Source organism: Coregonus clupeaformis, chromosome 34 (genome assembly GCF_020615455.1).
Source record: "Coregonus clupeaformis isolate EN_2021a chromosome 34, ASM2061545v1, whole genome shotgun sequence".
NCBI lineage: Eukaryota > Metazoa > Chordata > Actinopteri > Salmoniformes > Salmonidae > Coregonus > Coregonus clupeaformis.
Window position 1 is genome coordinate 19,463,837 of NC_059225.1, and position 14,054 is coordinate 19,477,890.

The 14,054-nt window shown below is 48.0% G+C and overlaps 1 protein-coding gene across 1 annotated transcript; it reads right to left on the reverse strand.

Moving 5' to 3' along the window:
* Positions 1-914: 914 nt before the first annotated feature.
* amer2 (APC membrane recruitment protein 2) lies at positions 915-3,862 on the reverse strand. The gene has a single exon (XM_041861619.2). The coding sequence runs from the start codon at positions 3,580-3,582 to the stop codon at positions 1,570-1,572; it is 2,013 nt and encodes a 670-aa protein (XP_041717553.1). The 5' UTR covers positions 3,583-3,862; the 3' UTR covers positions 915-1,569.
* Positions 3,863-14,054: the final 10,192 nt, after the last annotated feature.

Genomic DNA, 14,054 nt, shown 5'->3' on the forward strand with positions numbered 1-14,054 from the left:
CAATGTTGATTCAACCAGTTTGTGCCCAGTGGGTGGTGTATTCGCAGTCAAGGTTGGTTGCGGTGTCTCATGAAACATTATCCTATAAAAAGAGTATGAAAACCAGTGAAGAACAAAGTACTCAGTAGAAAAAAAGCATCGTATTAATGTGTCCTGGTAGAGAAGAAAGTAATCCTTGACGTGGTGTGTGTGTGTTTGTGTGAAAGAGAGTCCTTGACGTGGTGTGTGGTGTGTGTGTGTGTGTGTCCTCAGTGTAGACTGTGTTCCCTGATCCTAGTGCCTTGTGTTCCAAGCACCTCGTGCAGCAAGAGAGGAGTGTTCAGTGGTCATTGTTCAGTCAGTAGAGGAACATCCTTCCATGGTGTCTCAGTATTGCGTTACTTTTGCTGTTTTTTATTGGTTGGTTTGTTATTGTTGTAAATCCCAGAGGGATTTGAACCTGCTGCTGTTTCTCCAGTGCGAGGTCATCACAGTACAGTAGTTGCTTGTTTGAGTGGTGGAGTGCATCTGGTCCAGAGGAGAATGTGTGTGTTTGTCATTCACTTAGGACGAATACGTTTTGTGATGTTCTTTCTTGGTTATGTCCACTGGCAAGGTGAGGTGTTGTATCCTGTGATCTCCATGTACACCTTAATAAAAAGACATTCATAAATGCTTTCTGATTGTTTTGAGCAATGTTGTCATCACTGCTATCCACTGGTACGTTAGCACTGGGAGAATAATAGTAAACAGTACACCCCACATAGCCAGGGTGCTGCAGCACCCCCTGATTTACTTTTTTGTATTTACAAAAATATTTTTTTTAAATCACAAAGTAGTGCAGTGGGCCTTTAATAGCCCTGTATTGATCCTCTGTAGCTCAGTTGATAGAGCATGGCGCTTGCAATGCCAGAATAATGGGTTTGATTCCCGGGACCACCCATACGTGGAAATTATATGCACACATGACTGTAAGTCGCTTTGAATAAAAGCGCCTGCTAAATGGCATAAAAAATGTGTAGTTGAGGATTGAGACTGTGATTGTAGTCTGGGATTATGAGGTAATTAGTTAGCAATTAGATAATTACAAACTGTTTAATAAGATTAGGCCGTCGTTAAATTAAACACGTGGTATCATATAAAAATCTGTGTTTTAGAAAAAGGACTTGAAGAGAAGAGGAAAAGCTTCTCTAGTAATTCCTAGTGGTGTGCAGTGCAGTTGAATTCTGTGACCGTTGTTTACATATTCAAAAGCGCTGAGAGTTGTCAAAAAAAGTGGATCCCAAACTTTTAAATGCTCTCCCCTCACCCACTTGAAGTCTTTAAAAGTGTCCCATACACATCATTTCAGTGATGCTGCACAGTCCAGTGATGTAGATTTTCTTTTTTTAAGTTCAACTTTTGTGGGGGCATGACCCACCAGGATACAATGGGAGTGTTGTTTAGAGCTCCTATCACTCTCTTTCAAGTCTATATAATTGTCTGATGCATTTCACAATACACCAGTCCAGCAATGTCGTACACACCAGTCCAGTGATGTTGTTTAGTTCTAACCAAAGACACCAAAGTCCATGGCTGCCTGGTCCAGACTTACTTCCTCGGGGCTGGCCCTCGTGTCGTGTTGCCGGGCTTGTTCCCAGGGCGACGGACTGGCACCTTGGAGACAGGGATCCTGGTCCGGGCTGGGGGAGGGGCTTGGGTGGGTGTGTCAGAGGGCGGAGCGGCCGCGAGGACAGTGGAAAGAGCTGATTGGCTCACAGAGTGAGGGGGTGTGGTCTGTCTGACACTAAGAGGGATTTTGGACTCGCGGGGAAGGCTAGTGCTTCCCTTCATCGAGCGGAAGGATGAAGAGGAGGAAGAGGAAGGAGGAGTAGTCTGGGAGAGAGGGCTGAGTTTGTAGTCGCCAGTGGAGGGGGAAGGAGAACTCGTCAGATCTTCTTCCTCCTCCTCCTCCTCTTCATCAGATCTGTCCAATTCCTCGTTGTAGAGGTCATAGAGCGCGTCGCCAGAGCAGCTGTCACGCGATAAACCAATTCTCTGATTCCGCAGGAAGCCGTCTTCAGGCGTTGCCGTGGGGGTTGCCGAGGGCGTATCCCAATAGCCCTCGTCTCTAAGGGCTGGGACATCCTGTTGGGGCAGGACTTCCTCCTTCTCATTGGGCGAGGAACTTTGACAGGCGGGGTGAGAGGGGAGTTTACTCATCCTTCCTCCCCCCACTACAGGGATCTTGCTGAGTCCCAGAGACTTGACCTGGGGAGGTTTCCGCTCTGTACCCCTTGGGGGAGCCAGGTGACAGCTGGGTCGGGGGAGGGCGGGGGAGTTTTCTCCCCCAGAGGGGAGCATGTGCCAGAGCCCCTGCATGTCTGCGTCGTCCACACCGTCAGGGCTGGCCATCTCCTCGCCACCCCCCATGTAGGCCACCACGCCGCTGCCAGAGGGCTGCTGAGTCGGGGCAGAGTGAGAGGGCATCAACCGTGCCCTGGCTGGGAGGGGGGCAGGGGCAGAGGTGGGAGTAGGGGTAATGCTGGAAGGGGTGACATGGGTAGGAATGGAGGATTTAGCTGGGGAGCTTCGTACTACTCCTCCCCCACTACTACTACTACTGCTGGTGACACTTCCTCCTCCTCCATTTCCTCCTCCCACATTTCCTGCCCCCTCCTCCTCTGCGTCTGCGATGATGTCACCGCACCCTGTCAGCGAATCGAAGCTCTTGAGCGAGGTGACATCAGTGAAGAGGAGTGAACAGAGCCGGTCCACTGAGGGTTCAGAGGTGGGGTCGCACCGATCCAGAGGGGGGGTGGCCGTTGCTGAGGAAATTGATGTTTTGGGTCTTGAGTGGAGAGGGGAGGGGGATGGTGTATAGGGGGATTCTGACAGGTTTGTCGTCATGGCAGTAGAGTGCGTAAGTGGGGTTGTGGCGTTGTCTGCGGGAGAGGTTCCCGCCGATTCTGTGTTTGGCTCAGCCTCCAAGCTCCCATTATCCTCCTGGGGTGAACGGGGCTGGGGTTCAAGGGTCAGAGTGACGTCTTTCACTTCCTCCGTTAGAATCACATCCCCCTCTCTCACCTCCCTCCCCTCAGTTACCCCCACCTCTCCCTCCGTCACTCTCTCCTTCCGCCGCCACCTCATACTACTAAAGAAGCCTTTTAAACCCCTCCCCCCGCTTCCAAACCCTGTATTCTCATTAGCTCTCACACTTCCTCGTCTGAGCAGAGAAAAGAAGCTCAGTGATTTGCTGAGAGACCTCACCTGTCCCGCCTCTGATATTCCGGACTCCTCCCCTCTCTGTCCATCTGTCTCCGAGTTTGTTAGTCCGTCATGCGTTTTACTCCTGACAAGCTCGTTAGCCGCCCCCACAGAATTCCCATTTACAGAATTCCCATTTACAGAATTCCCATTCACAGAATTCCCATTCTCGGAATTCCCATTCCCGTTGGCCCCTTTGTTCCTGAAGGAGAAGAATCTGGCCATTCCGGAGCTGGAGCGTCGTTTTCCAAACAGCTTTAAGGCTGCTTTGTTGATCTTCCCTGGCGGCTGGGGGTCACATGGGGGAACGGAAGGAGGATGTGGAGGAGGCTCCACGCATTCCGACTGCACCTCCATCTTCTAGCTATCTCTATCACTCTATCGCTCTATCACTATTTCTCCGGCTGTCTCCCTCTGTTCCTCTCTCTCTCACACTCACACTCTCTCTCTGTCCTGCAGCCTGGTGCTCTCTCGCTTCCTCACTGGTTCTGTCTGATGCTTGCCTGTTGGTTTTCCCTCTCTCTCTCTCTCTCTTTCTCTCTCTCTCTCTCTCTCTCTCTTTCTCTCTCACACACACGCCGGGTGCTACTCCTGACTGTATCCATGGCAACTGGTTGGGCTAAGCAGCTTTTGTCAGTGTCGGCAGGCTGCGCATGTCTCTCCTCTTGCTCCTCCTCCTCCCTCCCTCCTCCCTCAATATACTCCTCCCTCCCTCCTCCCTCAATATACTCCTCCCTCCCCACCCGACTAGCACCAAGGCTTCCTCTCTTCTTTTCTGAATTTGTATTTATTTATCTTTGTTCACGCCCCCAGATTAGTTCCTCCCATCAAAGTGAGACAGAGAGAGAGAGAGAGAGAGAGAGAGAGAGAGAGAGAGAGAGAGAGAGAGAGAGAGAGAGAGAGAGAGAGAGAGAGAGAGAGAGAGAGAGAGAGAAAGAGAGAGAGAGAGAGAGAGAGAGAGAGAGAGAGAGAGAGAGAGAGAGAGAGAGAGAGAGAGAGAGAGAGAGAGAGAGAGAGAGAGAGAATGAGAGAGAGAGAGAGAGAGAGAGAGAGAGAGAAAGAAAGAAAGAGAGAGAGAGAGAGAGAGAGAGAGAGAGAGAGAGAGAGAGAGAAAGAGAGAGAAAGAGAAAGAGAAAGAGAAAGAGAAAGAGAGAGAGAGAGAGAGAGAGAGAGAGAGAGAGAGAGAGAGAGAGAGAGAGAGAGAGAGAGAGAGAGAGAGAGAGAGAGAGAGAGAGAGAGAGAGAGAGAGAGAGAGAGAGAGAGAGAGAGAGAGAGAGAGAGACTGTGTTGTGTTGCACTACTGTGAGTGGTTGTGTGTATGTGGGTGTGTGTATGTGGTTGTGTGTATGTGGTTTTATGTATGTGGTTGTGTGAGATTTCAATAGTATGTGAGACAGATGAGCTTGTGTTTGCTTATGAATGTGTGACTTATACAGAACTTACACAATAATGTGTGTGTGTGTGTGTGTATTCAGCGGTAAAAACTTTAAGTACACAAACTAAGCCTCTCAAATCCCACTCAGATGAGAAGACTCAGTTGTGTAGTTAGTGTTTTTTTCCATTGCGTGTGTGTGTGTGTGTGTGTGTGTGTGTGTGTGTTTGTGAGCAGATCTGCTGATCAGTGGTATGAAGAGGATAAAGCATGGATATAGATTTAGAGAATTATTTCAGCATTGCTAATGTTCTCAACACACAAGCATACACACACACACACCAGACTGCAGACATGCCTCCAGTAGAGTTTGGCCCGGCAGTATACTAACCCTGTCCCATATGGAGTCAAGGACCAAGTGTCCAATAGGATATGACAGCCAAGAGACAATGGTCTAACAGTCTCTAGTCCAAAGAAGACTGACTGTTGAAATGGAAAAATGTTTGTCTTGTGTATTTGACCCAATGAATAACTACATACAGTGAGGGAAAAAGTATTTGATCCCCTGCTGATTTTGTACATTTGCCCACTGACAAAGAAATGATCAGTCTACAATTTTAATGGTAGGTTTATTTGAACAGTGAGAGACAGAATAACAACAGAAAAATCCAGAAAAACGCCTGTCAAAAATGTTAAAATTGATTTGCATTTTAATGAGGGAAATAAGTATTTGACCTCTCTGCAAAACATGACTTAGTACTTGGTGGTAAAACCCTTGTTGGCAATCACAGAGGTCAGACGTTTCTTGCAGATCTTCTCCAAGTCATTAAGGTTTCGAGGCTGAAGTTTGGCAACTCGAACCTTCGGCTCCCTCCACAGATTTTCTATGGGATTAAGGTCTGGAGACTGGCTAGGCCACTCCAGGACCTTAATGTGCTTCTTCTTGAGCCACTCCCTTTGTTGCCTTGGCTGTGTGTTTTGGGTCATTGTCATGCTGGAATACCCATCCACGACCCATTTTCAATGCCCTGGCTGAGGGAAGGAGGTTCTCACCCAAGATTTGACGGTACATGGCCCCGTCCATCGTCCCTTTGATGCGGTGAAGTTGTCCTGCTCAAAAAAACACAATTCAATATCAATTTTGAAATACAATAAAGAGCCTATCAACTTGTCGACAAGTTAACAAATGATATGTTGGATTCATGTCTCCAACTCAACCAAAAATAAAAGTTAAAGAATGGGTTTAAGCCAGTGGCTCAGATGGAACTATCCAAGCAGTAGATACATCTCCTTTAAATGTTGATATTTGGTTGCATTGTCAACCAAACACAATTCAATATTACTTTTGTATACAGTAAATCTTTCAAACTAATGTAACATTCAACCTTAAAATGAGTAACACATCCATAGCCACATTTTGAGGTTACTGTAATTATACATTTATTCTTATGTAATCATATAAAGCCTGCATGTTCAAGATAGCATAGGTCATTGCAGGTCTATTGAGATCTTTACAATTGCTTTAATAATCTGCGCAGAATCTAGAACGGCATTGATCACTTGCACCATGTACTTTTAATGTAATCTCAATTGCAATCCAGGTCATTTGGTTGTGCTATTAGATGAAGCACAGTGATAACACATTAATCTGTTGTATAAATAAACAAAATATCTGACATTGTATTCCCATATGAATTGCTGTGCTTTTAAATGGTTGAAAGTGCAGTGATAGACATTTGGGTGACAACTAAACTAAAAATCAGACATTGTTTTTCCATTGGAATTTGGTTGTGGTTTAGATGGTTGAAAGCATATTGATAACACATTGGAAATTCAACTAACTTTTGTCTGTCTTTTTGAGTGGGTGAATATACAGTGAGGGAAAAAAGTATTTGATCCCGTGCTGATTTTGTACGTTTGCCCGCTGACAAAGACATGATCAGTCTATAATATTAATGGTAGGTTTATTTGAACAGTGAGAGACAGAATAACAACAAAATAAATCCAGAAAAACGCATGTCAAAAATGTTATCAATTGATTTGCATTTTAATGAGCGAAAAATAAGTATTTGACCCCTCTGCAAAACATAACTTAGTACTTGGTGGCAAAACCCTTGTTGGCAATCACAGAGGTCAGACGTTTCTTGTAGTTGGCCACCAGGTTTGCACACATCTCAGGAGGAATTTTGTCCCACTCCTCTTTGCAGATCTTCTCCAAGTCATTAAGGTTTCGAGGCTGACGTTTGGCAACTCGAACCTTCAGCTCCCTCCACAGATTTTCTATGGGATTAAGGTCTGGAGACTGGCTAGGCCACTCCAGGATCTTAATGTGCTTCTTCTTGAGCCACTCCTTTGTTGCCTTGGCTGTGTGTTTTGGGTCATTGTCATGCTGGAATATCCATCCACGACCCATTTTCAATGCCCTGGCTGAGGGAAGGACGTTCTCACCCAAGATTTGACGGTACATGGCCCCGTCCATCGTCCCTTTGATGTGGTGAAGTTGTCCTGTCCCCTTAGCAGAAAAACACCCCCAAAGCATAATGTTTCCACCTCCATGTTTGACGGTGGGGATGGTGTTCTTGGGGTCATAGGCAGCATTCCTCCTCCTCCAAACACAGCAAGTTGAGTTGATGCAAAAGTGCTCGATTTTGGTCTCATCTGACCACAACACTTTCACCCAGTTCTCCTCTGAATCATTCAGATGTTCATTGGCAAACTTCAGACGGGCCTGTATATGTGCTTTCTTGAGCAGGGGGACCTTGCGGGCGCTGCAGGATTTCAGTCCTTCACGGCGTAGTGTGTTACCAATTGTTTTCTTGGTGACTATGGTCCCAGCTGCCTTGAGATCATTGACAAGATCCTCCCGTGTAGTTCTGGGCTGATTCCTCACCGTTCTCATGATCATTGCAACTCCATGAGGTGAGATCTTGCATGGAGCCCCAGGCCGAGGGAGATTGACAGTTCTTTTGTGTTTCTTCCATTTGTGAATAATCGCACCAACTGTTGTCACCTTCTCACCAAGCTGCTTGGTGATGGTCTTGTAGCCCATTCCAGCCTTGTGTAGGTCTACAATCTTGTCCCTGACATCCTTGGAGAGCTCTTTGGTCTTGGCCATGGTGGAGAATTTGGAATCTGATTGATTGATTGCTTCTGTGGACAGATGTCTTTTCTACAGGTAACAAACTGAGATTAGGAGCACTCCCTTTAAGAGTGTGCTCCTAATCTCAGTTCGTTACCTGTATAAAAGACACCTGGGAGCCAGAAATCTTTCTGATTGAGAGGGGGTCAAATACTTATTTCCCTCATTAAAATGCAAATAAATTCATAACATTTTTGACATGCGTTAAATAAACCTACCATTAAAATTATAGACTGATCATTTCTTTGTCAGTGGACAAAAGTACAAAATCAGCAGGGGATCAAATACTTTTTTCCCTCACTGTACATGTACAGTATATCATACAGTTTTGTTCTGTCTCCCTTCTCGTCTTCCCTCTCTCCTTCCTAGATGAGCTCTGCTCATGTGCTCAATCTTTTCTATCCTTTTTCTTGTATTTTTCTATTCCTCCAATCCTCCCTCTCCCCTCAGCACACCAACCTACTTTCAGCCGCCCTCTCCTCCCTCCTTCCCTCCTCCCCCTCTTCTTTCCTAGCTTTGAGGCACGGGACCCCTCTTCCACCTCATTGCTATCAAACAATGTCTGCATTCACATGCTGGAGGCTACCAACATGCACACAGTCACACACAGAGACACACACACACACACACGTGAGGGCTTCCCCAGAGTGAAGCGCTGAGCCAGATCTCCTTATGCTCTTTCCAAGCTAATTCTAGGAGATAGAGCCTACCTTCCTGTCTATCTACCTTCCTGTCTGTCTACCTACCTTCCTGTCTGTCTACCCAGGCCTGTCTGCCTGTCTACCTGCCTGCCTGTCTACCTACCTGCCTGTCCACCTGCCTGCCTGTCTACCTACCTTCCTGTCTGTCTACCCAGGCCTGCCTGCCTGTCTACCTGCCTGCCTGTCTACCTACCTGCCTGTCTACCTACCTTCCTGTCTGTCTACCCAGGCCTGTCTGCCTGTCTACCTGCCTGCCTGTCTACCTACCTTCCTGTCTGTCTACCCAGGCCTGCCTGCCTGTCTACCTGCCTGCCTGTCTACCTACCTTCCTGTCTGTCTGCCCAGGCCTGCCTGCCTGTCTACCTGTCTGCCTGTCTACCTACCTGCCTGTCTACCTACCTTCCTGTCTGTCTACCCATGCCTGTCTGCCTGTCTACCTGCCTGTCTACCTACCTGCCTGCCTGTCTACCTACCTTTCTGTCTGTCTACCCAGGCCTGTCTGCCTGTCTACCTGCCTGCCTGTCTACCTACCTGCCTGTCTACCTGCCTGCCTGTCTACCTACCTGCCTGTCTACCTACCTTCAAGTTTGTCTACCCAGGCCTGTCTGCCTGTCTACCTGCCTGCCTGTCTACCTACCTGCCTGTCTACCTACCTTCCTGTCTGTCTACCCAGGCCTGTCTGTCTACCTACCTGCCTGCCTGTCTACCTACCTTCCTGTCTGTCTACCCAGGCCTGCCTGCCTGTCTACCTGCCTGCCTGTCTACCTACCTGCCTGTCTACCTACCTTCCTGTCTGTCTACCCAGGCCTGTCTGCCTGTCTACCTGCCTGCCTGTCTACCTACCTTCCTGTCTGTCTACCCAGGCCTGCCTGCCTGTCTACCTGCCTGCCTGTCTACCTACCTTCCTGTCTGTCTGCCCAGGCCTGCCTGCCTGTCTACCTGTCTACCTACCTGCCAGTCTACCTACCTTCCTGTCTGTCTACCCATGCCTGTCTGCCTGTCTACCTGCCTGTCTACCTACCTGCCTGCCTGTCTACCTACCTTTCTGTCTGTCTACCCAGGCCTGTCTGCCTGTCTACCTGCCTGCCTGTCTACCTACCTGCCTGTCTACCTGCCTGCCTGTCTACCTACCTGCCTGTCTACCTACCTTCAAGTTTGTCTACCCAGGCCTGTCTGCCTGTCTACCTGCCTGCCTGTCTACCTACCTGCCTGTCTACCTACCTTCCTGTCTGTCTACCCAGGCCTGTCTGTCTACCTACCTGCCTGCCTGTCTACCTACCTTCCTGTCTGTCTACCCAGGCCTGCCTGCCTGTCTACCTGCCTGCCTGTCTACCTACCTGCCTGTCTACCTACCTTCCTGTCTGTTGACCCAGGCCTGCCTGCCTGTCTACCTGCCTGCCTGTCTACCTACCTTCCTGTCTGTCTGCCCAGGCCTGCCTGCCTGTCTACCTGTCTGCCTGTCTACCTACCTGCCTGTCTACCTACCTTCCTGTCTGTCTACCCATGCCTGTCTGCCTGTCTACCTGCCTGTCTACCTACCTGCCTGCCTGTCTACCTACCTTTCTGTCTGTCTACCCAGGCCTGTCTGCCTGTCTACCTGCCTGCCTGTCTACCTACCTACCTGTCTGTCTACCTACCTTCCTGTCTGTCTACCCAGGCCTGCCTGCCTATCTACCTACCTGTCTGTCTGTCTACCTACCTGCCTGTCTGTCTACCCAGGCCTGCCTGCCTGTCTACTTACCTGTCTGTCTTTCTGTCTGTCTGTCTACCTACCTTCCTGTCTTTCTGCCTGTCTGTCTACCTACCTTTCTGTCTTTCTGCCTGTCTGTCTACCTACCTTTCTGTCTTTCTGTCTGTCTGTCTACCTACCTTCCTGTCTTTCTGTCTGTCTACCTACCTTCCTTCATGTCTTTCGGTCTACCTACCTACCTACCTACCTACCTACCTACCTACCTACCTGCCTGCCTGCCTGCCTGCCTGCCTGCCTGCCTGCCTGCCTGCCTGCCTGCCTGCCTGCCTGCCTGTCTGTCTGTCTGTCTGTCTGTCTGTCTGTCTGTCTGTCTGTCTGTCTGTACCTTCCTGTCTTTCTGTCTGTCTACCTACCTTCCTGTCTGTCTGCCTGTCTGCCTGTCTGTCTGCCTACCTGTCTGCCAGCCTATCTACCTGCCTGTCATTTGTGGCTGTGAAAATAGTATGTTACTCTCTATCTCTCTCGCTCTCCATTGAGTGTTTTTTCACAGGCCCCCTGGGTAGATCTCGTCACTAAATGGGACAGTTAGAGGACATTACAGTGTGTGCATGTGCGTGTGTGTGAGAGAGAGAGAGAGGTATCTGTCTATTGACTCCATATTCAGACCAATGACTCAATCCATTGATGGGCTTAAGCAGAGTGGAGTTTGAGAGTGGTTGGCATGGTAACGATTATTGGATGGATCAGGCCGTGAATGGCCATGTTGTTCATATCTGCCTTATTAGACAACCGTCTGGCCATAGTGGTAAGGACAGATTTGAGGGATTTAACAGGTCATATCCTCTGTTCTGAACAATGAAAAAGCATAACCCTTCCTCTAATACAGAATGAATAACACATAGGACACAGACAAGTGCATGCAGACAGAGCACACACTGGTCGCCCCCTCTGTAGCCCCAGGAGTCCTGTAGTGAGGGGTTTTGGGGGGTAGGGACTCTAAGAGGAGTGTCTCCCCAGTGTGGCTGGGTCAGAATTAGACTAATCTGTGTATGTGTGTGTTTTAACCCCCCCCAGGATTACTCCTTGTGCTCTTTTGTTCCTGTAATGAACAGAGAGCAGCTTTAGGTCTTATTAAGTGACATAGAGACACTTCCCCCATTGTGACATAGTAAGAATATACACACACACACACACTCCTATATTAAAATCACATGTACAGTTGAGTCAAAACATTGTATATGCTGTTTTAGAACTGGCCTAAATGTGAGCATGAAAAAGGAACATGTAGATAGAAAAGTATGTGGACACCCCTTCAAATGAGTGGATTCGGCTATTTCAGCCACACTCATTGCTGACAGGTGTATAAAATCGAGCACACAGCCATGCAATCTCCATAGACAAACATTGGTCCGTACTGAAGAGCTCAGTGACTTTCAACGTGGCACCGTCATAGGATGCCACCTTTCCAACAAGTCAGTTCAAATTTCTGCCCTGCAAGAGCTGCCCCGGTCAACTGAAAGTGCTGTTATTGTGAAGTGGAAATGCCTAGGAGCAACAATGGCTCAGCCGCGAAGTTGTAGGCCACACAAGTTCACAGAACGGGAACTCCAAGTGCTGAAGCACTTAAAATAATTTGTCCTCGGTTGCAACACTCACTACCGAGTTCCAAACTGCCTCTGGAAGCAACTTCAGCACAAGAACTGTTCATCAGGAGCTTCATGAAATTGGTTTCCATGGCCTAGCAGCCACACACAAGCCTAAGGTCTAGATGATTCTGTGCTTCCAACTTTGTGGCAACAGTTTGGGGAAGGCCCTTTCCTGTTTCAGCATGACAATTCCCCTGTGCACAAAGCAAGGTCCATAGAGAAATGGTTTGTTGAGATCGGTGTGGAAGAATTTGACTGGCCTGCACAGAGCCCTGACCTCAACTCCATTGAACACCTTTGGGATGAATTGGAACGCTGACTGCGAGCCAGGCCTAATCGCCCAAACATCAGTGACCAACCTCATTGATGCTCTTGTGGCTGAATGGAAGCAAGTCACCGGAGCAAGGTTCCAACGTCTAATGGAAAGCCTTTCCAGAAGAGTAAGTCGCTCTGGATAAGAGCGTCTGCTAAATGACTAAAATGTTAATGTAAATGTAAGAGTGGAGGCTGTTGTAGCAGCAAAGGGGGGACCAACTCCATATTAATGCCCATGATTTTGGAATGAGATGTTCGACGAGCAGGTGTCCACATTTGGCCATGTAGTGTATATGGAGTGTGTGTGTAGGTGTGTGTGGACATGTGGACGTGCATGCATGGCTGTCTAGGGTGTAGAACATAGCAGAATGTTGGAGCGCTCTGAGAGACGGTAGGGGAACCATGTCGTGTAAAAGACCTGTTAATGTTTAATGCAAGTTAAAGTGCAACGGGATGAAATGTCTTACGGAAGCACAGTTCACTATGTAGAGGGAGAGAGAAGTGTGGGGGGGGAAGAGCGATGTCTTGTCTATGCAATCCAACCCTTCAGCAGACGCTCTTGACGTAGTGTTCGTGGGTGTATGTACAGTAACAGTGTCCTCAAGAGCTCCTTTAGAACAAGGACCTTCTTGTCTCAGGCTACAGCGCTTCAGCTGGTCTTTACAGAAAGCTGACGCGAGGATAGAGTAGCAACAATGTATTGGTGAAAACAGAGACAATCACGTACCCAGGCTAGGAATAAAAGGCCTGGTAAAGTACATTGGTACAGTGTCTTCATGGAGGTTTGTAGAGAGCTGGTGTAACTAGTTCACTTCCCATGCAGGGTACATTCATAAAGAATTTAGGAGCAAGTGCTTTACCCCCCGCCCCCAGTTACTTTCAACAGACAAACCTCACAATGTATGTCCACACACACGTAATACCATCTGTACACTGTGTGCTTTTCAGTGTGTGTGAGGGATCAGAGAGAAATGGTTTAGGTCAAATTGTATAAACCCATTCCAGACAGTCTAATCCTCACCCTTTTACACTGCTGGGGGACAGCAATGTCCTGACCTCTCGGCATGGGCTGTAGTGGGATTACATTATACACTGTAGTGAGGCTACACTGGTCCCGCTGGCCCAAGGGGAATGAAGGAGGGCCTAGTTCTAGTGGCCAGCTCAGACACACCATGATGACGAACAGCTAAAAGCAACGGGTGACTGTTCTATTGCTTGCTGTCGTGACAGTGTGTTATAGCGACCACCTGCTGGATGCCAGCTATGGCTGTTCTCACCAATGTAACATGAAGAATTGTCTGAAAGATTGCGATAATCTGGTCAGAGGCTCTACTGCACGTGTCCAACTCATTCCATGGAGGGCCGAGTGTCTGCAGGTTTTCGCTCCTCCCTTGTACTACAAGAATTAAGGTCACTAATTAGTAAGAAACTCCCTTCACAGAGTTGTCTAGGTCTTATTTGAAAGGAAAAACCAGCAGACACTAAGCCCTCCATGGAATGAGTCGACACCCCTACTCTACGGTCTCCTCTGATGGACTGACAAGCTCTTCCCGTCTCTCACACACAGCCTCCTTGCTCTCCTGCTGACCCCGTGTGACCCCTCCAATGTTCTATGACCCCAGAGTAACTATAGCAATGACCTTGAAAATGGGGTCATGACCTTATCCAGTCAGACAAAGGTAACCAATTGGATTATCTGATCAATCCAAGGGAGCCAATAGGATTATCTCATCAATGCCATGTCCACGGATGAACATTGGATTTGGACATGAGGAAGTGAAATCGGCTTTCAGCATCCATCATTCATTACAGTGGAATCATGCCATCTCGGAAGATGGAACAGTTTGAAGGCCAAATTATCTGATTTCAGTGCAATTCCACATGTTAAAACAGGATTATCCAAATATGTTCTGGTTTTGACGGAAGATTGAGACATTTCAGAACTAAAATCTGTACCTGGCCATTG

Excerpts from the sequence above, each read along its gene's own strand:
- amer2 (XM_041861619.2), bottom strand. The coding sequence starts at position 3,582 with ATGGAGGTGCAGTCGGAATGCGTGGAGCCTCCTCCACATCCTCCTTCC.